The 27,632-nt window shown below is 39.0% G+C and overlaps 1 protein-coding gene across 5 annotated transcripts in view; it reads left to right on the plus strand.

Annotated features, from left to right (window-relative positions):
* The window catches only part of Cbs (Cystathionine beta-synthase), a 244,741-nt gene that overhangs the window by 103,223 nt on the left and 113,886 nt on the right, over positions 1-27,632 (plus strand). For all 5 annotated transcript variants that reach the window (XM_090381660.1, XM_090381658.1, XM_090381662.1 and 2 more), the window contains exon 4: positions 19,941-20,075. In XM_090381660.1, coding sequence (XP_090237786.1) covers positions 19,941-20,075 — 135 coding nt within the window. The remainder of the gene's footprint in view (positions 1-19,940; positions 20,076-27,632) is intronic.

Below are 27,632 nucleotides of genomic sequence, written 5' to 3' on the forward strand. Positions count from 1 at the left end.
ATCGTGGCTTCTGAAGTTCCATATAAGTGTTCTCTATGAGTCCTATTGCTGCTAGCGTCTTATGGAGGCTCTTTGTCTCCATGCTAGTGGTTGACACGGTGATTGAGATGGTCATTACTTGATCCATATGCCACATTTTTTTAATTCCTGTTTTAGATCTGTGTACATTCCAATCTTTTCCTCTTAGGTTTTCTAGAGGTTACTGGTTGTGGATACTGCTAAGTTGATCAGGTAGGTAGAAATTTCCTTTTTGTTAATGAGGGTTATCAGTCAAGCTTGCTGAATTCATAGGAAGGCAAAACAGGATGCATGGATTAGATTTTGCTTCTCCAGAAACACTAACCACAGATTAATCTGGAGAAAGATCTGCACCCTTAGTGGAAAGTATCAGCAAACTTCTTCTCTAATCCTGTGTTGGAAAGCAAAAGATAATTCTTCTCAAATTGACATTGCAGAGGCAGCTGAACCGTTCACTGGCTCCTCATTATCTGCTTCTTATGAAAACTCATTTATTGTTAAAGAAACCTGCAGAACAATATAAAATTAACTTTGCTACAAATCGGTCATATTTCTATAACCTACCATTCACTGTTACCAAACACAACAAAGCTATCCAAAATTCTCAAAATAGTTCTTCTGGATCAAACGGTATTTATTACATAATACTTCACCACTTTAACTCCAGCTTCACATCCACACTACTGCAATTTTACAATAGAATTTTGAGTGACTTCGTAGCCAGGTGAGCAGGAGCAGCAGTGCATAGCACACGCTTCTTGATTAGACCCGGGTTCGAGCCCGTGCCCACAAAATATGGAGGATGCGGAAAGGTCAGGGAATGACCACCGCATATCTCTGGAGCAATATGGCCTTAGTTGCTAATGCTCCTAAAAACCAAATAACAACAACAATAGAATTTTGAAGAGAATATTTATTCCGATATATGGCATCAGTCAGTTGTGGTAACCGTAGCAAAACTGGGGAAAGGTGCTTCTTCCTCCAGCAGTTACCATCCTATATCTCTGACCAGCTGTTTAGGAAAAATCCTAGAAAAGATTGTTTACAGAAGACTCGATATATATCAGCCCACCAATTTGGTTTCTGTTGTAACAGGTCTGCAACTGATATCCACATTAAACTTTAAGCTCACAGTTGGAACACTCTTACTAAAAAAACAACACACGGTATGGTAACTTTTAATATTAATAAAGCATTTGACACAGTCTGGAGATATGGAATCCTCCAAGATGTATAAACTTTGGACTGACAGGTAACCTGCCTTGATTCATTCAGAATTTTCTTCATATCGGGACCTTTCAAGTAAGATTCCTTGCTTTGTCCACAAATAACACACAAGGAGCACGTCAAGGATCAGTTTTACGTGCAACTCTTTTTTGCATTATGTACCAGTAACATAACTTGAGACATTCCAGTTATGGTAGAAAACTATGTTTATGTGGACTATCTACTGTTTCCTGTCAGTGATCAAGCATGGCTACCATTGAAAGATGACTACAATTTGCGATAACTAAAATTGAAAATTGGACAAAATGCAATGGCTGTTGATTAACTGAAGGAAAAAGTTTAGCAATACACTTCTGTAAATTGCATTCCCTTCATCCAGAACATTGACTAGTCTGCTGACGAGGCTACTAGAGACGGTCGTGTTCAAAGCCGCTAAGTGGATTTTTCTTATTTATTGATTTGAAATTATTGTTTTTCTAAAACTTTTGATTTAAATTTAGTAGTATAACATTATTTTGTGATTTTCTGATTAATTTGATGTATTTATTCTTTACTCGGCCTTGTAATTGCATAAAAGTATCGGTAAAGGTTTCCACGTGTTTCAACTCCGGTACCGTTCGTAATTTTCCCGCCTTTGTGATATGATAGTTATATACCATACTAGATAGCGTTAGTTGAACTTCGTTAGCAGTTAAATTGTACGTTTAAATAAATACATATAACGACTTAGATTACAAACGTAATATAATTAATTATATTTAACATAATTAATAACATAACATAATTAATTATAATTAATTAATAAATTAATAGAATCATGACTCAGACCAGAGCGGCAAAGCAAAAGGCTCAAGCTAATGGAAGTGCTGTGGCTCAGAGCAGAACTGAGGGGGGCAGTTGTCCTGTGACTCACAGCCTTATAAAATGCACTGTTTGCTTGATGTTTGCAGAGCAATCGGGTACGGGACATGATACTGCCAAGGGGGATGTCTTTGTGTGTGCGCGATGCAAGGAGTGTATCGATATCAAGCAACAACTCGGCGTTCTTGTGGGCCTAAATGAGAGCTTGAAGGACAGGGTGGATGCCCTCGAAGAAACTAAATTGAGGGGCCCATCAAGCTCTCAGCTGCCCACATCAACGCCAGAGCTTGCACTTGGGCATCGCGTGACACAGAGACAACCCCCAAGGCAGAATGCGCTGGTCCCGAAGGAACTAGTAGTTGTTGGTGACTCTATTGTCAGGGAAACGGGGAACATGCTTTGTAAAAAAGATAGGTGGAACAGGACCAGGGTATGTCTGCCAGTGGCAAAGGTTGATGACGTTGTAGAGCGAATATCATCTTTTAAGGGCACAAAAGGTGATATAGTTGTACACGTTGGCACTAATAATATTAAGAGTAGGAGACCGGCAGAATTACTTAACAAGTACAGGTCACTGTTGAACAAAAGCCGAGAATTAGGGTTGAATTTGAAAGTGTCTGCAATTCTGCCCAGACACGATAGGAGGGAGTATATGATGAGAGCCTTGTCGATCAATTCGGCCCTGGAAAGATTGTGCAAGGCTCAAGGGGTAGAATTTTGTTCAGCCTGGACTGTACTTGTTAACAGGAGAGATTGCTTCTACAGGGATAGGATACACTTAAATAGAAAGGGTGCAAGAATATTTGCTGATGCTATCGAGGCAGTGTTAGGTGGGTCGGAAAACTGCTAGCTTGGGGGGAGACAAAGACCAATAGATTAACAGTAGCCACTGGCAGAGGTGAAAGAGATTCTTGCACTGCTTCTATTAGAATGAGCAGAAGCCTGGAAAACAAGATGCATGGTATTTCAGAGACTGCTGGCGGTACAAGTAAACACATGGGTTGTGTTAGGGTAGCTAAGAATAGAAACAGGTGCAGGTATACTTGCGTGTACACCAATGCTAGGAGTTTAGTAAATAAATTTGATGAATTTGAGGTATTGCTCAAAACATCAAAGGCAGATATTGTTGGGATATCAGAGACGTGGTGTCACACAGATATTAGGGATGCAGAACTGCAATTTGGGGAGTACAACGTCTACAGAAAGGATAGACAGGATAGGAAGCGGGGAGGGGTTATGCTATTAGTTAAGAAACACATAAAAACCAAGGAAGTGAAGCCAGTCGACATCGCCGGACAGTGCAGTGTTGAGTCAGTTTGGTGTGACATAAGCATTGGGAGATCAAAATTGAGAGTAGGAGTGGCTATAGGCCTAATGACTCTGATGAGTATAATAAGGAACTGTACAGGGAAATAGAGTGGGCCAGTAAATCAGAGAGTCTTATAATGGGAGATTTTAATTTCCCAGATATTGACTGGAATTTGGGGGCTGGTTACTCACACACTAGCAGGGCTTTTGTGGATTTATTGGATGATTGTTTTCTACATCAGCATGTTCGGGAGGCAACTAGAGGGAGTAATACTCTTGATTTGATTATCAGCAGTGATTCTTCATGCATTAAGAATCTGCAGATAAATGAACCACTGGTGGCAGTGATCACAGTGTGCTGTGATCACTGCCACCTATTGGGATTTACTCAAAGAGGTAACTACCATTAGGGGTAAGGGGAAGGGTTATTGCTTCCGTAAAGGCGACTACGATGGACTGAGACAGTATTTAAATTCTATACAGTGGGACCAAATGATGATGTTACCAACAGCAAATTCAAAATGGGAAGCATTCAAAGAACTTATCTTGGAAGCTACTAGGCTTTACATACCAACTAAGAAATATTGTTCAAGGTTTAGGCCAAAATGGATGTCAGATGAACTAATGAGGCATATGGCAGAGAAGAAAAATGCATGGGATACTTACAAATTAACACATGACACAGAAGCCTATGATAGATACAAGTAGATATGCAACCAAGTTACAAAGGAGGTTAGGCAGGCAAAGGCAGATTACGAGAAATTCTTGGCAAGGGATGCAAAGAAAAACAGCAAAGAGTTCTTTACTTATGTTAACTCTAGAAGGAAGGGGATGAATCAGATTGGTCCACTTGATATTGATGGGTCAACTGTTGATGATCCTGCTCAGGTAGCTAACAAACTAAATGAATATTTTGCATCGACATTCACACATGAGGAGTTATTCAGCAAGGGGAATGCCAGAGGTGTATTAAACTTTAGCAGTAAGCAACAGAATCTTGAAATAACTGGAAGTAAAGTGGAGGAGAAACTGTTGAAGATAAACACAAGAAAGGCACCCGGGGTGGATGGGATCTATCCAGTTATATTAAAGGAGGCAGCAAAGGAAGTAAGCAAACCCCTAGCCATAATTATGAGAGCTTCCTTGCACTCAGGGGAGGTACCCATATACTGGAAATGTGCAAATGTGACCCCAATATACAAAGGAGGATCAAAGGCTGACACAAGTAATTATAGACCTGTGAGCTTAACTTCTGTTCCAGGAAAATTAATGGAGGCACTGGTTAAAGTAGCACTGCAGGATCATTTAGACAAGACTTCAGTTATAGCTCAGACACAGCATGGTTTTGTTAAGGGGAAGTCTTGCCTGACCAACTTGATTGGATATTATGATGCAGTCACAAAAGAACTGGATGCAGGGAAAAACTTTGATATTATATACTTGGATCTTAGAAAGGCTTTTGATACTGTTGCACATGGAAGACTGCTACACAAATTGGAGCAGTGTGACATTGGAGGCAAATTGCTGCTATGGATAAAGGGGTGGTTGAGGGGGAGAAGACAGAGTGGTAATCAATGGACACTGCTCATCGTGGACTAATGTTATTAGTGGAGTCCCTCAGGGCTCAGTGTTGGGTCCATTATTGTTTTCTGTATTTATAAATGATATTGATGATGGTATATCAAGCTTAATGTCCAAGTTTGCAGATGATACAAAGGTTGGCAGGGTTGTCAAGGACACTACTGACACTATGCTGCTGCAACAGGATCTAGAAAGGTTGAGCAGATGGGCTGAGAGGTGGCAAATGAAGTTTAACATTGACAAATGTAAAGTACTACAGATGGGAAACAGCAACTCCAGAGCAACGTATCAACTTTGTGGTACTACACTGACAGTGGTAGAGAATGAAAGGGACCTGGGGGTGGTTGTGCTGGCAGATATGAAGTTCTCTGAGCAGTGCAGACGGGCTGCAAGAGTAGCTCATGGAGTATTGTCAATGATATACAGGAATTTTTCCAGCAGGGATAAGGAGGTGATTATTCCATTGTATAAGGCAATGGTCAGGCCACACCTAGAGTACTGTATACAGGTCTGGAGGCCTCATTTCAAGAAGGATGTAGAGCTGCTGGAACGAGTACAGAGAAGGGCAACAAGATTAGTGAATGGAACAAAGGGGGTGCTCTTATGAAGAAAGGCTTAAGTTTTGCAAATTACAGTGTCTGGAGACTAGGCACCAGCGAGGTGATCTTATAGAGGTGTATAAAGCCTTGAATGGTTTAAGCATGCTCAATGCTGATGGGATTCTTCCTCTAGCTCAGAAAAATCACCTGAGAGGGCATAAATTCAAATTGAGGAAAGACACATGTAGGATAGACGTGAGGAAATTTGCCTTTAGCCAGCGGGTGGTTGGTTGGTGGAACAGACTTCCATCCCTTGTGGTGGAGGTTGATAGCCTAAATAAGTTTAAGGCTCAGCTGAACAGGTACAAAGGGTACTAGGAAAGTTTTGCAATACAGCTTTGTTTATTTAATTTTTTCAAAGTAATTTCCTCTACATTCAATACACCTCTCCATTCTCCGAAACCAATCTTGAAACCAGTTCTGCCAAGTTTCCCTAGGGAGTAAAGCACACTCGTTGTCCCAAGCCCGTAGAAGGTCCTCATCACTGGAAAACCGCCTCCCTTTTAGCTTCATTTTCACATGCGGGAACAGTGCAAAGTTGCAGGGAGCAAGGTCTGGACTGTAGGGAGTCTTGATCCATAAAGAAATAGCATAAATAATAACATATGTATGGCATACTATGGCCGTAGACGCCCTTAAGCCAAAAAAATTCTCAAACAAAACAACCAACTACCTGCTGGCTAAAGGCAAACTTCCACACATCTACCCTACATCTGTCTTTCTTCAATTTGAATTTATGCCCTCTCAGGTGATTATTCTGAGCAAGAGGAAGAATCCCATCAGCATTGAGCATTCTCAAACCATTTAAGACTTTATACACCTCAATCAGATCACCTTGCAGGTGCCTACTCTCCAGACACTGTAATTTGCAGAACTTAAGCCTTTCTTCATAAGAGCAACCCTTTGTTCCATTCCCTAATCTTGTTGCCTTTCTCTCTGTACTCGTTCCAGCAGCTCTACATCCTTCTTAAAATGAAATCTCCAGACCTGTATACAGTACTCAAGGTGTGGCCTGACCATTGCCTTATACAAGGGGATAATCACCTCCTTGTCCCTGCTAGAAAAATTCCTGTATATCATTGACAAGACACTATGAGCTACTCTTGCAGACTGTCTGCACTGCTCTGAAAACTTCATATCTGCTTCCACAATTACCCCACTGTCAGTGTAGTACCACAGAGTTGATACGTCACTCTGGGGTTACTGCTTCCCATATGTAGTCCTTTACAATTGTCAATGTAAAGGACTACATATGGGAAGCAGCTCAACAGGATCTTGAAAAGTTGAGCCCATCTGCTCAACTTTTCAAGATCCTGTTGCAGCAGCATACTGTCATTAGTGTACTTAACAACCCTGCCAACCTTTGTATCATCTGCAAACTTGGACATTAAGCTTGATATACCATCATCAATATCATTTATAAATACAGAAAACAACAATGGACCCAACACTGAACCCTGAGGGACTCCACTAATAACATTAGTCCACGATGAGCAGTATCCATTTATTATCACTCTCTGTCTTCTCCCACTCAGCCATCCCTTTATCCATAGCAGCAATTTGCCTCCAATGCCACACTGCTCAAATTTCTTCAGCAGTCTTCCATGTGCAACAGTATCAAAAGCCTTTCTAAGATATATGATATGTATAATATCAAAGTTATTCCCTGCATCCAGTTGCTTTGTGACCACATCATAGTATCCAATCAGATACTGTGAATCTGATTGGATACTGTGTATCCTTTGCTGCCTCCTTTAATATAATTGGATAGATCCCGTCCACCCCTGTGCCTTTTTTATGTTTATCTTCAACAGTTTCTCCTCCACTTTCCTCTCAGTTATTACAAAATCATCTAGCTCACTGCCAGAGTTTAACTGACCTCTGGCATTCTCCTCCCTGAATAACTCTTCATGGGTGAATGTAGATGCAAAATACTGATTAAGTTTTTTAGTCACCTGAGCAGGATCATAAACAGTTGAATCATCAATATCCAGTGGACCAATCTGATTCATCCCTTTACTTCTAGAGTTTACATAGGTAAAGAACTCTTTGATGTTTTTCTTTGCATCCTTTGCCAAGGATTTCTCATAATCTGCCTTTGCCTGCGTAATCTCCTTTGTGACTTGGTTACAGACCAGCTTAAATCTATCATAGGCTTCCATGTCACCCATTAATTTATGTATCCCATGCATTTTTCTTCTTTGCCATATGTCTCATTAGTTCATCTGACATCCATTTAGGCCTAAACCTTGAACAATATTTCTTAGTTGGTATGTAAAGCCTAGTAGCTTCCAAGATAAGTTCTTTGAATGCTTCCCATTTTGAATTTGCTGTAGGTAACATCATCAGTTGGTTCCACTGTATAGAATTTAAATACCGTCTCAGACCATCGTAGTCGCCTTTATGAAAGCAATAACCCTTCCCTTTACCCCTGATGGTAGTTACCTCTTTGAGAAAATCCACTTCAGCACACTGGTCCTTGCCACCTAGTGGTTCCTTTATCTGTAGATTCTTAATGCATGAAGAATCACTACTGATAATCAGATCAAGAGTATTACTCCCTCTATATGCCTCCCGAACATGCTGATGTAGAAAACAATCGTCCAATAAATCCACAAAAGCCTTGCTAGTGTGTGAGTGACCAACCCACAAATTCCAGTCAATATCTGTGAAATTAAAATCCCCCATTATAAGACTCTGATTTACTGGCTCACTCTATTTTCCTGTACAGTTTCTTATTATACTCACCAGAGTCATTAGGCCTATACTTCTCCTTCAACCCATGCATGGTACTAAGTACTATAGGTTTTGATACCTTTCGTGTTTGGGGTTTTCATTAAAAAAAAAAAAAAATGACACACAGCTACTCTCAATTTTGATCTCCCGATGCTTACGTCACACCAAACCGACTCGACACTGCACTGTCCAGCGATGTCGACTGGCTTCACTTCCTTGGATTTTATGTGTTTCCTAACTAATAGCATAACCCCTCCTCCCTTACTATCCTGTCTATCCTTCTTGTACACATTGTACTCCCCAAATTCCAGTTCTACATTTCTTATATCTGTGTGAGACCATGTCTCTGATATCCCAACAATATCTGCCTTTGATGTTTTGAGCAATACCTCAAATTCATCAAATTTATTTACCAAACTCCTAGCATTGGTGTACTGTTCCTATTCTTAGCTAACCTAACAAAACCCACGTGTTTACTTGTACCGCAATGACTCCCAGCAGTCTCTGAAATACCCTGCATCTTGTTTTCCAGGCTGCTGCTCATTCCAATAGAAGCAGTGCAAGAATCACTTTCACCTCTGCCAGTGGCTACTGTTAATCTATTAGTCCTTTTATCCCCCTAAGCTAGCAGTTTTCCGACCCACCCAACACTGCCTCGATAGCATCAGCAAATATTCTCGCACCCTTTCTATTTAAGTGTATCCCATTCCTGTAGAAGCAGTCTCTCCTGTTAACAAGTACAGACCAAGCTGAAAAAAATTCTACCCCTAGAGCCTTGCACAATCTTTCCAGTTTCCGAATTGCTCGACAAGACTCTCATCATATGCTCCCTCCCATCGTGTCCGGGCAGAATTGCAGACACTTTCAAATTCAATGCTAATTCATGGCTTTTTTTCAACGGTGACCTGTACTTGTTAAGTAATTCTGCTGGTCTCCTACTCTTAATATTATTAATGCCAACGTATACAACAATATCACCTTTTGTGCCCTTAAAAGATAATATCCGCTCTACAACGTCATCAACCTTTTCCCCTGGCAAATATACCCTGGTCCTGTTCCATTATTAGTAATAATCCAGGATAATTAGTAATCCTGATCTGATTACTAATAATCAGAGTGCACCTACCATTCAACAGATATTAAGTAACTCTCTACAAATATAGAACTGTTTAATTTCATTCAACAAATCTGATTTGATGAACAAATCTAACAAAACGTGAGTTATATTAAGAAACCTGGAAAAACACATCTTGGCCTTTGATGCCCTTGTGTTGCAAAACTACAATAACAACAATCAGACCTATCTACAGTACTCAAGATGTACTGTACATAGGTCTTATTGTTGTTATGTACAGTACTCAAGATGTTACCTAACCATTGCCTTCTACAGTAGGATAATCACCTCCTTATCTCTGCTAGAAACATTCCTGTATATCATTGACAAAACACCATGAGCTGCACTGGCAACCTTTCTGCACTGCTCAGAGAAATCAGATCTGATTGCACAATTAGCTCCCAATCTTTTTTTTTTTTTTTTTTTTTTTACACTATGCTCAGCACAGTAACATACATTTGGTACATTAATCTCAGATTACTACTACCCATAAGCAGTACCTTGTATTTGTCAATGTTAAACTTCAGTTGCAGTTTCTCAGCCCAACTGCGTAATTTTTTTAGATATTGTTGCAGTGGTAGTATCATTACTGTCATTAACCACCCTGCCAACTTTCATATCATCTGCAAACGTAGACATTCAGTCTGATATACCTTCATCAATATCATTAATAAATACAGAAAACAACAATGGGCCTAGCACCAAACCCTGGGAGACCACACCGATAACATTAATCTGTGAAGAGTAGTGTCTATTGATAACAACTCTGTCTTCTCCCACTCAACCATCCCTTTATTGATAGCAGTAATTTCTCTTAATTCCACACTGCTCTAATTTGTGCAGCAGTATCAAAAGCTTTCCTGAAATTCAAGTACAGTACTTTTGCATCCAGTTCTTTTGTTACTGAACCATAGTATCCAATTAGATTGGTCAGACATTGCCCCTTGACAAATCCATGCTGTGACTGAAGTATAACTGCACTCCTGTCTGAATGGTGCTGTATTACTTCTGTAACCAGTGATTCCATTATTTTTCCTGGAACTGAAGTGAAGCCAAACAGGTTAGTAATTACTCATGTCACCTTTTTATCCCGTCCCCCTGTGTATTGGGGATACATCTGCTCATCTCCAGTTCATAGTATTAATTAGCACTGGCCAAACAGTGCAAGGCAGCCTGTAGCTTATGCTGCACCACCAAAAAAAATTAATAATAATAAAAGAAAAGGAAATAGACAACCTATGCGTTTCCCTCTTCCCATAAGTAACTTATTCCAGTAATTTATAACTAACTGGCTAAAATAAAATTTCCCTCAATCCAGTCTAAACATCACCCACCATAACTTGAATTAATGTCCTCTAGTTCTAGAATCATTTATAACTGTGAAAATTTCGTCATCATTCATTTTACTTATGCCTCTCAGAGCTTTAAACACCTCAATCAAGGCTTCTGTAAGGTGCCTAGTTTCGAAGCTCTTCAACCCACATAACTATACTTACATAGAGATCTAATTATAGTCTAATTATACCTACATAGGGATCCTATAAATCTAAAGATTCTCTCATAATTATTCTGGAGTTTTGCTTACCTCCTTGCTGCCTCCTTTAATATAATTGGTTAGAATCCATCCACCCCAGGTGCCTTTTTTTTTTGTTTAGCTTCAACAATTTATTTTACACTTTCTTCTCAGTTGTTCCCTGTAAGGGTTTGATAAATTTCTGCCATCCCCTTCCCTAAAGAATTCTCATGTGTAAATGTAGATGCAGAATGGCTATTCAGTTTGTCAGAAACCTGAGCAGGATCCTCAACAGTTAAACCATTGACATCAAGTGGACCAATGTGATGCAACCCCTTCTTTCTACTGTTAATATAAGTAAAGAAGTCTTGGAGGCTTTTCTTTGCATTCTCTGCCAGAGACTTCTCGTAATCTGTCTTAGCTTGCCTAACCTCCTTTGAGACTTGATTACAGACTAGTTTATATCTATAATAGGCTTCTGTATCATTTGATAATTTATATGCATTTCATGTATTTTTCTTCTCTGCCTCATGTCTCATCATCTCCCATGACATCCTTTTAGGTCTGAGCACTGAACAATATTTCTTTGTTTGCATGAAAAGCCTTGTGGCTTCTGTGATTAGCATTAGTGTTAGTAGAGGCACGTGATGCAAGAAAGCAAGCCTATACAGCATCAGCAAAAAAAAACTAAAAAAAAAACCCTTCCCATTTCACCAATCCATTCATTCCAAATGTTTGTCTAGTTCTGCCTTGAATTTATTTAAGCTATCAACTTCCACAACAGATGGAAGTTTTGTTCCAGCAATCAACTACCTGCTAGCAAACTTCCACACATCTATTCTACAACTGTCTTTCCTCAGTTTGAATCTATGCCCTTCTCAGGTTTGTAATCTGAGTAAGAGGAAGAATCCCACCCAATGGATGGATTGAACCTGCTCAATCCATTCAAGGCCTTATACACCTCAATGAGATATGCCTTGCAGGTGCCTAGTCTCCAGAAGCTGTAATTTGCAGAGCTTAAGCCTTTCTTCATAAGAGAACCCCTTTGTTCTCTTCATCAGTCTTGTTGCCCTTCTCTGTACTCGTTCTAACAACTCTACATCCTTCCTAAAATGAGGCTTCTAGACCTGTATACAGTACTCAAGGTGTGGCCCGACCATTGCCTTATTCAATGGGATAATCACCTACTTATCCCTGCTTGCAAAATTCCTGTATATCATTGACAAAACCTCATGACCTACTCAGGCAACCTGTCTGCACTGCTCAGAAAACTTCATATCTGACTGCACAATTACCCCCAACATTATTTTCCTGAATGCTTCTTTCTCTGAATTTCTGCTTATACTTGGATTGTAATAAAACTTTTATGGCCTTAATCTTACATTAAGGCCACATAAGATCAAGGATTTTAAGGTAAAATTTCCACCCGCACATTTAGCTGTAATGTGTAGCTTGGACAAATGGCCAACTGAAGAACTAAATTTGATAATTCTCAGATTCACTGAGGAAAAGCCGACCGGGCTAGCCAGGTGGGTAAAGTGCCTGCCTGGCAACCCAAAGGTTGCGGGTTCGAATCCCACCTCGGGCTTGGATCAGAGTAAAAAAATGCAAAAACTTTGGGAGGTGCATTATGGCCGCAGAAAAAAAAAACTGAGTCAAAAATGGATTGCTGGATCTGAAGGGGAGGTTGATTATTTATAGATGTATATGTCTCATCTTGCAGTGTATTCCATGTATATTTAATATATTATTGTTAACTGTTAACAGAACAAAAAAAAAAAAAAAAAATTTATGGTCTTTTTTTAATGGAAATTGTTGGCCTAAATTCAGTTTGTAATGTACAGGCGGGCCTCGATTAATGCGATTAATTCATCCCGCGAGCGCATCGCGCAAAACGGAAATGCGTTAATTGAATATAATAACCAATGGGAAAAATTATAATTGGTCCTTGACCTTCTGGAATGTCCATAAAGAATTTTAAAAATACCTTTTAAATAACTTTTTAACTGTATATAATGTAAAAGATAATGAAAATAATTATGGAATTAAATGTTTATTTCATAAAACAGCAGTTCTTAAACTGTGCGCTGCGGAATATTTTAAATATTCGAAGGAAACACAGCGATACTCGACATCTGTCGGACACCGCGCGAACTACTAGCTCGAGGTAGTTCACAGTGTCAGCATTTCTTATTAAGTCATTTGGACCTAACTACTAAACGAAACTGTTAGGTATTTCTTTTGGTCTGGGTGTGCCTTGAAAAAATTACTGAGACATTAAAGGCGCCGTGAACCAAGAAACTTTGGGAACCTCTGACATAAAATACACAATGAGGAAATTACTGTTGCGGAAATATTTGAACAGTGTTGACTTTCTCTTTTCATCAATCAATTTCCTATAGCCGACAACAATCTTCTCTGGGCCCTGGCAAAATAAATGTCGCAGAGAACATCAAACCTTTTGTTTGAGGTTCTATGCGATACGAAAGATTTCATCTAATTCTTTTATCGTTATCTCCTTCGCAGTATCATTTTCATCTGGCTCATTTAAAAATTTGAATTTTTAAATGTAAGTCTGCATTGACTTTATTAGCAGGAGACAAACATGTCTTCTTCCGATGGTTAATGGAACACACCGAGGCGGGCAGCAGGCAAACGTTTGTTTATTGACCGTACGACTCGCGGTAAGCTTAACGCGCGATTCAAATCTTTTTCAACTATCGCATAAAAAAAAAAGATTGCGTTAACTGGAAATTTGCATCGTGTAAAGTGAAAAGTGGTATCATTTTTCAAATAGCATTAACTGAATATCGCGTTAATCGAATTTGCGTTATGCGAGGCCTAGATGTACTGTTAACAGAATAAAAAATAATATTCACGTTACCATAGAAATTTTTTTATGTAATTGTGGACATTTTTTATTTTGTAATGTGTGCAGTATTGATACATAAGTATTAGAAGCCTTAGGCAGACTTTTCCACTTGCACCCTCACAGTTTAATTCCCAAAAATTGATCTCAAGTGTTATATGAATAAAAATAGCATATTTATTCTCATTTTTATAATTTTTGTTCAAATTTATGTGAAAAAAAATATACAGTAAACCCTCGCTATTTGCGGGGGTTACGTTCCTGAGAAATGCCACGAATACCGAAAACGCGAATACTGAGTTATGGCTCTCATAGTAATAAAGGGGTTCCGTTACAAAGTATGAAATATATAAGAAAAACTAGTCTAAAATTTTGTCTATGTATGTATTATATGTACCTTCATAATATGACTATGTACATAGACAGCACATAGTGAAATGCAAGCATATGGCATAGAAATGAAAATAAGAAACAATTTAATATTAAATGTAATATTTATTAGAAATTTCAAACAAATCTTTCAAACCAGCCCCTTTGCTGGCTAAAACTTATCCCGCCAGTGTTATCACCAGTTTTTCTAAAGTGTTGATAAAGGAGTTTTGCCTTTTCACGAATGATGAATGAACTTAACGGAATTTTATTTTGAGTTCGGTCTTCTATCCACAGATTTAAAGCTTTTTCCATTTTTTTCTAATTTAACATCACGAGTTAGAGCAAATTTTTGAAACAATTAGTTTTCACGGACACTACGGCAGATTTTTTCTTCCGATTTCTTGATTGATAGTACCGTTGACTCATCGATTTTATAATGTTTTGCCACCGAGGAGACACTTTCACTATTAGAAATTTTGTCTAATAACTCAATTTTATTCGCTAACGTCATCACCTTTGATCTTTTCACATTTTCCTTGTTATTCATAGCCATATTTTTGTACGGGTTAGAAAGAACTTGTCCACAATAAAGTCACTTTCTTCTGTTAATACACTCGGAAAAGTGTATTTTACACTGCAAAATGGTAGATTTATCACTTTTGTAAGCATACCAATTTATAAATTGATAAATTTATTCAATTTATAAGCATATAAATTAAAAGCAAACAACGAAACCTTCCATGACAAGCGCATAACACATATTGAACAAGGATTAGCGAGAAACATCCACGCTCGCGATTTTGTCACCCCTCTCCCCTCACCTACTGAGCGCTGTTTTGACCGGGAAAGATAATTTTAGCCACGCCCATTCTTTTTTATGGCGGAAAATGTTCACGGCGCTTTAAAATTCACATTTTGTTTTGGTTTCATTTTATGTTAAATCAGCAACCGCGAATACATACAGATACCGCGATTAGCGGGGGTTTACTGTATATGATTTTACAATCTCTTCGTCCAATTTTTTCTACATTTTATACCTTGATATGAATTAGATGAAATACACATTAGCATTTTACTTTGTGCTTTCAATTTATTAAATGTAAAGAGAACAGGTTTCTTCAGGTCATTTTTTTTGAAGTAGTTATTACATTTTAGTACAATACACATGACATTGACCTATCATGTTGTTCCAAGCAGAGACCAGACCCTTAATTTCCCATCACTGAATATTGTCTTTTTTTTTTTTTTTTCCTGGCACCAAATTTCATTGCTCTGGATCTAGTGGTTCAAGTGTCTCCAAATATTTTATGCTCATTTCCATTAGTAGAAATACCTTTTCTGTTTCTTGATGTTTAAAAGCTAATTTTACAAAAAAATAGAGTGCTATTGAGAGTTGACTTTTCTTTTATTAAAATTATGGAACATTTTGCATAGATGTATTATTTAACAGATTATATTGTTCATCAGTTAACCTTTTATTGATAATTTTTGTGGATATTTTAGATAACACAATTATTAAACCTTGTTGCTCATGCTTTAGCATTAGCATTAGTAGAGGCATTTGATGCAAGAAAGCAAGCTTATGCAGCATCAGCCAAAAAAAAAAAAACCACTTCCACTTCACCCCTCTGTTCGTTCAAAATACCTGTCCAGCTGAGCCTTAAACTTATTTAGGCTATCAACCTCCACACAAGGGATGGCAGTCTGTTCCACCAACCAACCACCCGCTGGCTAAAGGCAAATTTCCGCACGTCTATCCTACATCTGTCTTTCCTCAATTTGAATTTATGCCCTCTCAGGTGATTTTTCTGAGCTAGAGGAAGAATCCCATCAGCATTGAGCATGCTTAAACCATTCAAGGCTTTATACACCTCTATCAGATCACCTCGCTGGTGCCTAGTCTCCAGACACTGTAATTTGCAAAACTTAAGCCTTTCTTCGTAAGAGTACCCCTTTGTTCCATTCACTAATCTTGTTGCCCTTCTCTGTACTCGTTCCAGCAGCTCTACATCCTTCTTGAAATGAGGCCTCCAGACCTGTATACAGTACTCTAGGTGTGGCCTGACCATTGCCTTATACAATGGAATAATCACCTCCTTATCCCTGCTGGAAAAATTCCTGTATATCATTGACAATACTCCATGAGCTACTCTTGCAGCCCGTCTGCACTGCTCAGAGAACTTCATATCTGCCTGCACAATCACCCCCAAGTCCCTTTCATTCTCTACCACTGTCAGTGTAGTACCACAGAGTTGATACGTTGCTCTGGGGTTGCTTTTTCCCATGTGTAGTACTTTACATTTGTCAATGTTAAACTTCATTTGCCACCTCTCAGCCCATCTGCTCAACCTTTCCAGATCCTGTTGCAGCAGCATAGTGTCAGTAGTGTCCTTGACAACCCTGCCAACCTTTGTATCATCTGCAAACTTGGACATTAAGCTTGATATACCATCATCAATATCATTTATAAATACAGAAAACAATAATGGACCCAACACTGAGCCCTGAGGGACTCCACTAATAACATTAGTCCACGATGAGCAGTGTCCATTGATTACCACTCTCTGTCTTCTCCCCCTCAACCACCCCTTTATCCATAGCAGCAATTTGCCTCCAATGTCACACTGCTCCAATTTGTGTAACAGTCTTCCATGTGCAACAGTATCAAAAGCCTTTCTAAGATCCAAGTATATAATATCAAAGTTATTCCCTGCATCCAGTTCTTTTGTGACTGCATCATAGTATCCAATCAAGTTGGTCAGGCAAGACTTCCCCTTAACAAAACCATGCTGTGTCTGAGCTATAACTGAAGTCTTGTCTAAATGATCCTGCAGTGCTTCTTTAACCAGTGCCTCCATTAATTTTCCTGGAACAGAAGTTAAGCTCACAGGTCTATAATTACTTGTGTCAGCCTTTGATCCTCCTTTGTGAATTGGGGTCACATTTGCACATCTCCAGTCTATGGGTACCTCCCCTGAGTCCAAGGAAGCTCTCATAATTATGGCTAAGGGTTTGCTTACTTCCTTTGCTGCCTCCTTTAATATAACTGGATAGATCCCATCCACCCCGGGTGCCTTTCTTGTGTTTATCTTCAACAGTTTCTCCTCCACTTTACTCCCAGTTATTTCAAGATTCTGTAGCTTACTGCTAGAGTTGAATACACCTCTGGCATTCCCCTTGCTGAATAACTCCTCATGTGTGAATGTCGATGCAAAATATTCATTTAGTTTGTTAGCTACCTGAGCAGGATCATCAACAGTTGACCCATCAATATCAAGTGGACCAATCTGATTCATCCCCTTCCTTCTAGAGTTTACATAAGTAAAGAACTCTTTGCTGTTTTTCTTTGCATCCCTTGCCAAGGATTTCTCTTAATCTGCCTTCGCCTGCCTAACCTCCTTTGTAACTTGGTTGCATATCAACTTGTATCTATCATAGGCTTCTGTGTCATGTGTTAATTTGTAAGTATCCCATGCATTTTTCTTCTCTGCCATATGCCTCATTAGTTCATCTGACATCCATTTTGGCCTAAACCTTGAACTATATTTCTTAGTTGGAATGTAAAGCCTAGTAGCTTCCAAGATAAGTTCTTTGAATGCTTCCCATTTTGAATTTGCTGTTGGTAACATCATCAGTTGGTCCCACTGTATAGAATTTAAATACTGTCTCAGTCCATCGTAGTCACCTTTACGGAAGCAATAACCCTTCCCTTTACCCCTAATGGTAGTTACCTCTTTCAGTAAATCCCACTTCAGCACACTGTGATCACTGCCACCTAGTGGTTCATTTATCTGCAGATTCTTAATGCATGAAGAATCACTGCTGATAATCAAATCAAGAGTATTACTCCCTCTAGTTGCCTCCCGAACATGCTGATGTAGAAAACAATCATCCAATAAATCCACAAAAGCCCTGCTAGTGTGTGAGTAACCAGCCCCCAAATTCCAGTCAATATCTGGGAAATTAAAATCTCCCATTATAAGACTCTCTGATTTACTGGCCCACTCTATTTCCCTGTACAGTTCCTTATTATACTCATCAGAGTCATTAGGCCTATAGCACACTCCTACTCTCAATTTTGATCTCCCAATGCTTATGTCACACCAAACTGACTCAACACTGCACTGTCCAGCGATGTCGACTGGCTTCACTTCCTTTGTTTTTATGTGTTTCTTAACTAATAGCATAACCCCTCCCCCCTTCCTATCCTGTCTATCCTTTCTGTAGACGTTGTACTCCCCAAATTGCATTTCTGCATCCCTTATATCTGTGTGACACCACGTCTCTGATATCCCAACAATATCTGCCTTTGATGTTTTGAGCAATACCTCAAATTCATCAAATTTATTTACTAAACTCCTAGCATTGGTGTACACGCAAGTATACCTGCACCTGTTTCTATTCTTAGCTACCCTAACACAACCCATGTGTTTACTTGTACCGCAATGGCTCCCAGCAGTCTCTGAAATACCATGCATCTTGTTTTTCAGGCTTCTGCTCATTCTAATAGAAGCAGTGCAAGAATCTCTTTCACCTCTGCCAGTGGCTACTGTCAATCTATTGGTCTTTGTCTCCCCCCAAGCTAGCAGTTTTCCGACCCACCTAACACTGCCTCGATAGCATCAGCAAATATTCTTGCACCCTTTCTATTTAAGTGTATCCTATCCCTGTAGAAGCAATCTCTCCTGTTAACAAGTACAGTCCAGGCTGAAAAAAATTCTACCCCCTGAGCCTTGCACAATCTTTCCAGGGCCAAATTGATCGACAAGGCTCTCATCATATTGCTCTCATCATATTGCAGAATTGCTTTAACCATTCACAGAAATTTTTTGAGACTTTGCATACCCATTGAAGACCAGGCATTCAGTGATTCACTACACCTAACTCCCAAATATTTATATATAGTAGAAACTACATGGCCTTAGAAATAAATTAAGTAAATTGAGGACCACATTACTCTTTTATGTGGTTGACAGCTGTAAGACTTTCAACTTCCTTATGTGCTGTTGTCTTTTGTATAGTATTCTTGGTAAAATGAACTTCATAACTTGTTATTGTTATTTGGTTTTTTTAGGAGCATTAGCAACTAAGGCCATATTGCTCTGTGAATATGCAGTGGTCATTCCCTGACCTTTCCGCATCCTCCATATTTGGTGGTGACGGGCTCGAACCCCGGTTTAATCAAGAAGCGTGTGATACACACTGCTGCTCCTTCCCACCTGGCTACGGAGACGCCTCATAACTTGTTATGTTGAATACTTGTACTATGACTTGATTGCACTACTGCTTGTCAACTCACTTCATTATTCACAACTTGCCAGAGAAGTGCTAATTGAAATACCAGCAAGTTTCAGTACAGCCAGAACAATAGTATCTCATATTTTAAACAAATAATAAATAATAAATAAATTCTCTACTTGGTTTTTTTTACAGTATGGTTAAATATTATATCGGCAAATTGACATTTCGAAACACCTTCAAAATGTTGCTCAAATCAGAGATATAGGTTTTTCCCATCCCCAAAAAAAAACAGATCACAGAATACATGTAATTCACAGGCACAATATATGCATCATAGTCTCAGTTATCTTGGTACTAATTTAAATTTTATTACAGTAAATTGTTAATGAACATGACAACTCTTGCAATTGCAGAATTTAGACTTTATCTCTGTTTTCTTATATGATTCAGATGTATTTAAGTTGAATGTTTTGACTACATTTTTAATATATTATGTTTTAGTGGCAAAATGCGAATTTTTCAATGCTGGAGGAAGTGTAAAAGATCGTATTGGGCTCCGGATGGTAGAAGATGCAGAAAGAGAAGGAAAATTGAAGCCTGGAAGTGTATTAATTGAACCTACTTCAGGAAACACTGGTAAGAATATATTCGATAATCTGATTATAATTAAAATACAATTTTATTGATATACGACATATAATTATAGGTTTTATACAATTTTATAATCTTTTAAGTGGTATATTTTCCCCTCAAAATCATTGCTTTTAAAATTGGGGTGCGGCTTATATGCAGTTATAAGAAGCCTCAAAAGAGTTCGTCAAACCTTTAGCCGTAATACTGTAAGCCTTGGATTCAGAGGAAATCCATATTAGCATTAGCATTAGTAGAGGCATATTATCCAAGAAAGCAAGCTTATGCAGCATCAGCCAAAAAAAAAAAAACTTCACCCCTCCGCTCGTTTGAAATACCTGTCCAGCTGAGCCTTAAATTTATTTAGGCTATTAACTTCCACAACAAGGGATAGAAGTCTCTTCCACCAACCAACTACACGCAGGCTAAAGGCAAATTTCTGCACATCTATCCTACATCTGTCTTACCTCAATTTGAATTTATTCCCTCTCAGGTGATTATTCTGAGCAGGAGGATGAATCCCATCGGCATTGAGCATGCTCAAACCATTCAAGACTTTATACACCTCCATCAGATCACCTCACTGGTGCCTAGTCTCCAGACACTGTAATTTGCAAAACGTAATCTTTTCTTCGCAAGAACAATCCTTTGTTCCATTCACTAATCTTGTTGCCCTTCTCTGTACTCGTTCCAGCAGCTCTACATCCTTCTTGAAATGAGGCCTCCAGACCTGTATACAGTACTCAAGGTGTGGCCTGACCATTGCCTTATACAAGGGAATAATCACCTCCTTATCCCTGCTAGAAAAATTCCTGTATATCATTGACAAGACACCATGAGCTACTCTTGCAGCCCATCTGCACTGCTCAGAGAACTTCATATCTGCCTGCACAATTACCCCCAGATACTTTTCATATTCTACCACTGTCAGTGTAGCACCACAGACTTGATATGTTGCTCTGGTGTTACTGTTTCCCATATGTAGTACTTTACATTTGTCAATGTTAAACTTCATTTGCCACCTCTCAGCCCATCTGCTCAACCTTTCCAGATCCTGTTGCAGCAGCATAGCGTCTGTAGTGTCCTTAACAACCCTGCTAACCTTTGTATCGTCTGCAAACTTGGACATTAAGCTTGATATACCATCATCAATATTATTTATAAATACAGAAAACAATAATGGACCCAACACTGAACCCTGAGGAACACCACTAATAATATTAGTCCACGATGAGCAGTATCCATCGATTACCACTCTGTCTTCTCCCCCTCAACCATCCCTTTATCCATAGCAGCAATTTGCCTCCAATGCCACACTGCTCCAATTTATGCAGCAGTCTTCCATGTGCAACAGAATCAAAAGCTTTTCTAAGATCCAAATATATAATATGAAAGTTATTTCCTGCATCCAGTTCTTTTGTGACTGCATCATAGTATCCAATCAAATTGATCAAGCAAGACTTTCCCTTAACAAAACATGCTGTGTCCGAGCTATAACTGAAGTCTTGTCTAGATGATCTTGCAGTGCTTCTTTAACCAGTGCCTCCGTTAATTTTCCTGGAACAGAAGTTAAACTCACAGGTCTATAATTACTTGTATCACCCCTTTGATCTTCCTTTGTGAATTGGGGTCACATTTGCACATCTCCAGTCTATGGGTACCTCCCCTGAGTCCAAAGAAGCTCTCATAATTATGGCTAAGGGTTTTCTTACTTCCTTTGCTGCCTCCTTTAATATAACTGGATAGATCCCATCCACCCCGGGTGCCTTTTTTATGTTTATCCTCAACAATTTCTCCTCCACTTCCCTCTCAGTTATTACAAAATCATCTAGCTAGCTCACTGCCAGAGTTTATCTCACCTCTGGCTTTCCTCTCCCTGAATAACTCCTCATGGGTGAATGTAGATGCAAAATACTCATTTAGTTTTTTAGCCACCTGAGCAGGATCATCAACAGATGAATCAGCAATATCCAGTGGACCAATCTTGATGCATTCCTTTCCTTCTAGAGTTTACATAGGTAAATAACTCTTTGATGTTTTTCTTTGCATCCTTTGCCAAGGATTTCTCATAATCTGCCTTTGCCTGCATAATCTCCTTTGTGACTTGGTTACAGACCAGCTTATATCTGTCATAGGCTTCTGTGTCACGTGTTAATTTATATGTATCCCATGCATTTTTCTTCTCTGCCATGTGTCTCATTAGTTTATCTGACATCCATTTAGGCCTAAACCTTTAACAATATTTCTTAGTTGGTATGTAAAGCCTAGTAGCTGCCAAGATAAGTTCTTTGAATGCTTCCCATTTTGAATTTGCTGTTGGTAACATCATCAGTTGGTCCCCCTGTGTAGAATTTAAATACTGTCTCAGACCATCGTAGTCACCTTTATGAAAGCAATAACCCTTCCCTTTACCCCTGATGGTAGTTACCTCTTTGAGTAAATCCCATTTCAGCACACTGTGATCACTACCACCTAGTGGTTCCTTTATCTGCAGATTATTAATGCATGAAGAATCACTACTGATAAACAAATCAAGAGTATTACTCCCTCTAGTTGCCTCCCGAACATGCTGATGTAGAAAACAATCATCCAATAAATCCACAAAAGCCTTGCTAGTGTGTGAGTGACCAACCCAGAAATTCCAGTCAATATCTGGGAAATTAAAAGCCCCCATTATAAGACTCTCTGATTTACTGGCCCACTCTATTTCCCTGTACAGTTTCTTATTATACTCATCAGAGTCATTAGGCCTACGACATACTCGTACTCTCAATTTTGATTCCCCAATGCTTATGTCACACCAAACTGACTCGACACTGCACTGTCCAGCGATGTCGACTGGCTTCACTTTCATAAAATTACCTTGGATTTTATGTGTTTCTTAACTGATAGCATAATCCCTCCTCCCTTCCTGTCCTGTCTATCCTTTCTGTACACAATGTACTTCTCAAATTCCAGTTCTGCATTCCTTATATAGATTGGAGATGGTAAAATGTCCCTCCTATTCACAAGAGTGGCTCAAAGGGTGAAGTGAATAACCACAGAGACCTTTATGCTCTTCTTCTGTGCCAGGGAAAGTAATGGAGCCAGCGGTTAAAGTAATGCATGAACATCTTGGAGTGAAGCTCTCTGGTGATCACAATAGATTTGTTAGAGAGAGAGAGAGAGAGAGAGAGAGAGAGAGAGAGAGAGAGAGAGATCATTCTTAACAAATCTGATTAGTTACTGTGAAGTTGTCACAACTGGATGCAAAGATGGATGCATCATATACAAGAAATTCTGTAAAAACTAGAACTTTACTACAATCGATAATTATTTAAAAGACCATTTTACAAAAAATTTAAAATCCAGAAATGTTAAGAAAGTTATCAGGCACTTGTATCACTGAATCTATGCAAAACTAGCTATGCTTTAATAATCTATGCAAAAAAAAAGTGACATTCACTCTCTCTCTTTTAGTTGCTATTTTTGGCTGCTGTAAAGGGATAAGTATTTTTAATTTTTACCGTATTCTTCATTAATTAACATAGTACATTTTTTTTACAGAGATATTAAATAGGTTTAGTAGCGTTTGTTAGCTTCTTATTTTGAATTTAACCAGTGATTTTTGGAAGTTGACTCCCAATGTTGGCGCCCATATTGTTGAACTAGCTACCATATTGTAGTTCATAAGAAATAGCTTAACATATTTATCTCGAACTGATAGCGTAAGGTATAAAGTAAAACTAGATAGCGTAATACGAAGAACTGTATTAGGAATCTGTTAGCTTATTATAGTATCAATTAATCAAAAATAATAATAATATTAAAATTCATAACAATGAATTTTAATCTTATTAAAATTCATTGTTAATTAAATTGTAATTAAATGGAAATCATGACCCAGTCTAGAGCTGCAAAGCAAAGATCAGACTAGTGACAGTGCTGTGACTCGGGGGAGAAACGAAGGGGGCGATTCTCCAATGCATCAGTCTCAAAAAATGTGCAAAATGTGAAATGTTTGCTGACCTTTCTAAAACGGCCTTTCTTGGCTAGACATGATCTAGCCAAGGAGGATGCCTTCGTGTGTGTGCTAGGTGTCTAGAATGTCAAGAAATTAGGTGCCAACTCAGCATTTGGATGGGCATCTATGAAAGCTTAAGATTTAGGGTAAATGCCCTTGAAGATATTAATATAAGGGGCCCATCAAGCTCTCAGCTGCCCAGCTCAACGATAGAGCTCAATCCTGTGTATCAGGCAAAACAGAGGCAATCTCCAAGGCAGAAAGCGGTGGTCCCAAAGGAACTAGTTATTGTTGGTGACTCTATTGTCAGGGAGACAGGGAATATACTATGCAAGAAGGACAAATGGAACAGGACCAGGGTATGTCTGCCAGTGGCAAAAGTTGATGACGTTGTAGAGCAGATATGATCTCTTAAGGACACAAAAGGTGATGTACACGTGTTGTACACGCTGGAACTAATGACATCAAGAGTAAGAGATCTGCAGAACTCAACAAGTACAGGTTAATGTTGAAAAAAAAGCCGCGAGTTAAGGTTGAATGTGAAAATGTCTGCAATTGTGCCCAAACAGGATAGGAGGGAGTATATGATGAGAGCCTTGTCGATAAATTTGCCCCTGGAGAGATTGTGCAAAGCTCAAGGAGTAGAATTTTTTTCAGCCTGTTCTGTGCTTGTTGACAGGAGAGACTGCTTCTACAGGGATGGGGTACACTTAAACAGAAAGGGTGCAAGAATATTTGCCGATGCTATCGAGGCAGTGTTAGGTGGGTCAGAAAACTGCTAGCTTGGGGGATACGCAGACTAAAAGGTTAATAGTGGCCGCAAGCAGAGGCAAAAGTGATTCTTGCACTGCTTCTATTAGAATGAGCAGCAGCCTAAAGAGCAAGTTGCTGGTGATTTCAAGAGCTGCTGGGAGTCATAGTGGAAGAAGTAAATACATGGGCTGTGTTAGGGTAACTATGAGTAGGAAGAGGTGCATGCACACCAATGCTAGGAGTATAGTGAATAAATTTGATGAGCTTGAAGTGCTAGTTAAGACATCAAAGGCAGATATTGTTGGGATATCAGAGACGTGGTGTCACACAGATATAAGTAGTGCAGAATTGGAATTTGGGGAGTACAATGTGTACAGGAAGGATAGACAGGACAGGAAGGGAGGAGGGATTATGCTGTTAGTTAAGAATATATAAAATCTAAGGAAGTGCATCCAATTGATTTTGGTGGACAATGCAGTGTTGAGTCTGTTTGGTGTGAAATAAGCACTGGAAAAGGAAAAATGAGAGTAGGTGTGTGTTATAGGCCTAATGAATCTGATGAGTATAATGAGCAATTGTGCAGAGAAATAGTGGTCCAGTAAATCAGAATGTCTTATAATGGGGGATTTTAACTTTCCAGATATTGAATGGAACTTGTGGATTAGTCACTCGCACACTAGCAAGACTTGTGGATTTATTGGATGACTGTTTTCTACGGCAACATGTTCAAGAGGTAACCTGAGGGAGTAATACTCGTGATCTGATTATCAGCACTGATTACTCATACATTAAAAATTTTCAGACAAAGGAACCACTGGGTGACAGTGATCACAGTGTATTGGTGTTGGAATTACTTAAAAATGTAACTACCATCAAGGCTAAAGGGAAAGGCTTTTGCTTTCATTAAGGTGACTAAAGAGGTTTCAGACAGTTTTTAAATTCTGTACAGTGGAATCAACTGATGATGTTACCAACGTTGAGTTTTAAATGGGAAGCCTTCGGGGACTTAATTTTGGAGGCTATTAGGCTTTTCATTCCAACTAAGAAATACTGTTCAAGGTTTGTTAATGAGGCTCATGGCAGAGAAGAAGAATGAATGGGATGCATATAAAGTATCAGGTGACACAAGCCTATGGCAGATATAAACTAGTCTGTAATCAAGTCACAAATGAGGTTAGGCAGGCAAGGGTAGATTATGAGCAATCTTTGGCAACGGATGCTAAGAAAAAAGAGCAAAGTGTTCTTTACTTATGTAAACCCTAGAAGGAAAGGGATGAATTAGATTGGATCACTTAACACCGATGGGTTGACTATTGATGGTAGGTAGCTGATAAACTGAATGAGTATGAGGGGAGTACCAGAAGTTTATCAAACACTAACAGGAAGCTGAATAATTTTGTAATAACTGAGAGAAAAGTGGAAGAGAAATTGTTGAAGTTAAACATAAGGAAGGCACCTGGGATGGTATCCAGTTATATTAATGGAGGCAGCAAAGGAAGAAAACAAACCCTTAGCCATAATTATGAGAGCTTCCTTGAACTCAGGGGAGGTCCCCATGGACTGGAGGTGTGCAAATGTATCACTAATTTACAAAGGGGATTCAAAAGGTGACACAAATAACTACAGACCTGTTAGTTTAACTTTTGTTCCAAGGAAAATAATGGAGTCACTGGTTAAAGAAGCATTGCAGGATCATTTAGAAGACTGCAGTAATAGTTATGACACAGCATGGATTTGTTAAAAGTCTTGTCTGACCAATTTGATTGTATACTATGATGTAGTCACAAAGGAACTGAATGTCAAAAATAATTTTGATATCATATACTTGGATTTCAGGAAAGCTTTTGATACCATTGCACATGGAAGACTGCTATACAAATTGGAGAGGTATGGCATTAAGGGTAAGTTGCTACAATGAATAAAGGGTGGTTGAGTGGGAGACAACAGAGAGCGGTAATCAATGGACACTGCTCTTCGTGGACAAATGTTATTAGTGTAGTTCCCCAGGGTTTCGTGCTGGGCCCATTGTTTTTGTGTATTGATCAGTGATATTGATGAAGGTATGTCAGGACTAATGTACAAATTTGCAGATGATACAAAGGTTGGCAGGGTTGTTAACGACAATAAATCCAGTATGCTAATTCAACTGGATCTAGTTAAGTTTGGCAAATGGACTGTGAAGTGGCAACTGTAGTTTAACATTGACAAATACAAAGTACTGCATATGGGTAACAAAAACCGAAGAGAAAAGTACCAACTGTGTAGTACTACACTCAGGGAAGTGGAAAGTGTAAAAGACCTGGGGGTAATAGTGCAGTCAAATATGAAGTTTGCTGAGCAGTTCAGATTGGCTGCCAGGGCAGGTCATGGAGTCTTGTCAATGATATATAGGAATTTTGCTAGCGGGGACAGGGAGGTGATTGTCCCATTGTACAAGGAAATGGTCAGGCCACACCTAGAGTACTGTGTACGGGTTTAGAGGCCTCATTTTAGGAAGGATGTAGAGTTGCGAGAATGAGTACAAAGAAGGGCAACAAGATTGGTGAGGGGAACAAAGGAATGCTCTTACCAAGAAAGGCTTAAGTTCTGAAAAATGCAGCACCTGCGAGATGATCTAATTGAGATGTATAAGACCTTGAATGGGTTGAACAAGCTGAATGCTGTTGGGATTCTTCCTCTTGCTCAGATTAAGAATGTGAGGGGTGCATAGATTCAAATTGAGGAAAGACAGTTCTAGAATGGATGTGCAGAAGTCTGCCTTTAGCCACTGGGTGGTTGATTGGTGTGGAACAGACTTCCATCTTTTG

Source organism: Mastigoproctus giganteus, chromosome 9, assembly GCF_048544385.1.
Source record: "Mastigoproctus giganteus isolate SK-2022 chromosome 9, ASM4854438v1, whole genome shotgun sequence".
NCBI classification, from domain to species: Eukaryota; Metazoa; Arthropoda; class Arachnida; order Uropygi; family Thelyphonidae; genus Mastigoproctus; species Mastigoproctus giganteus.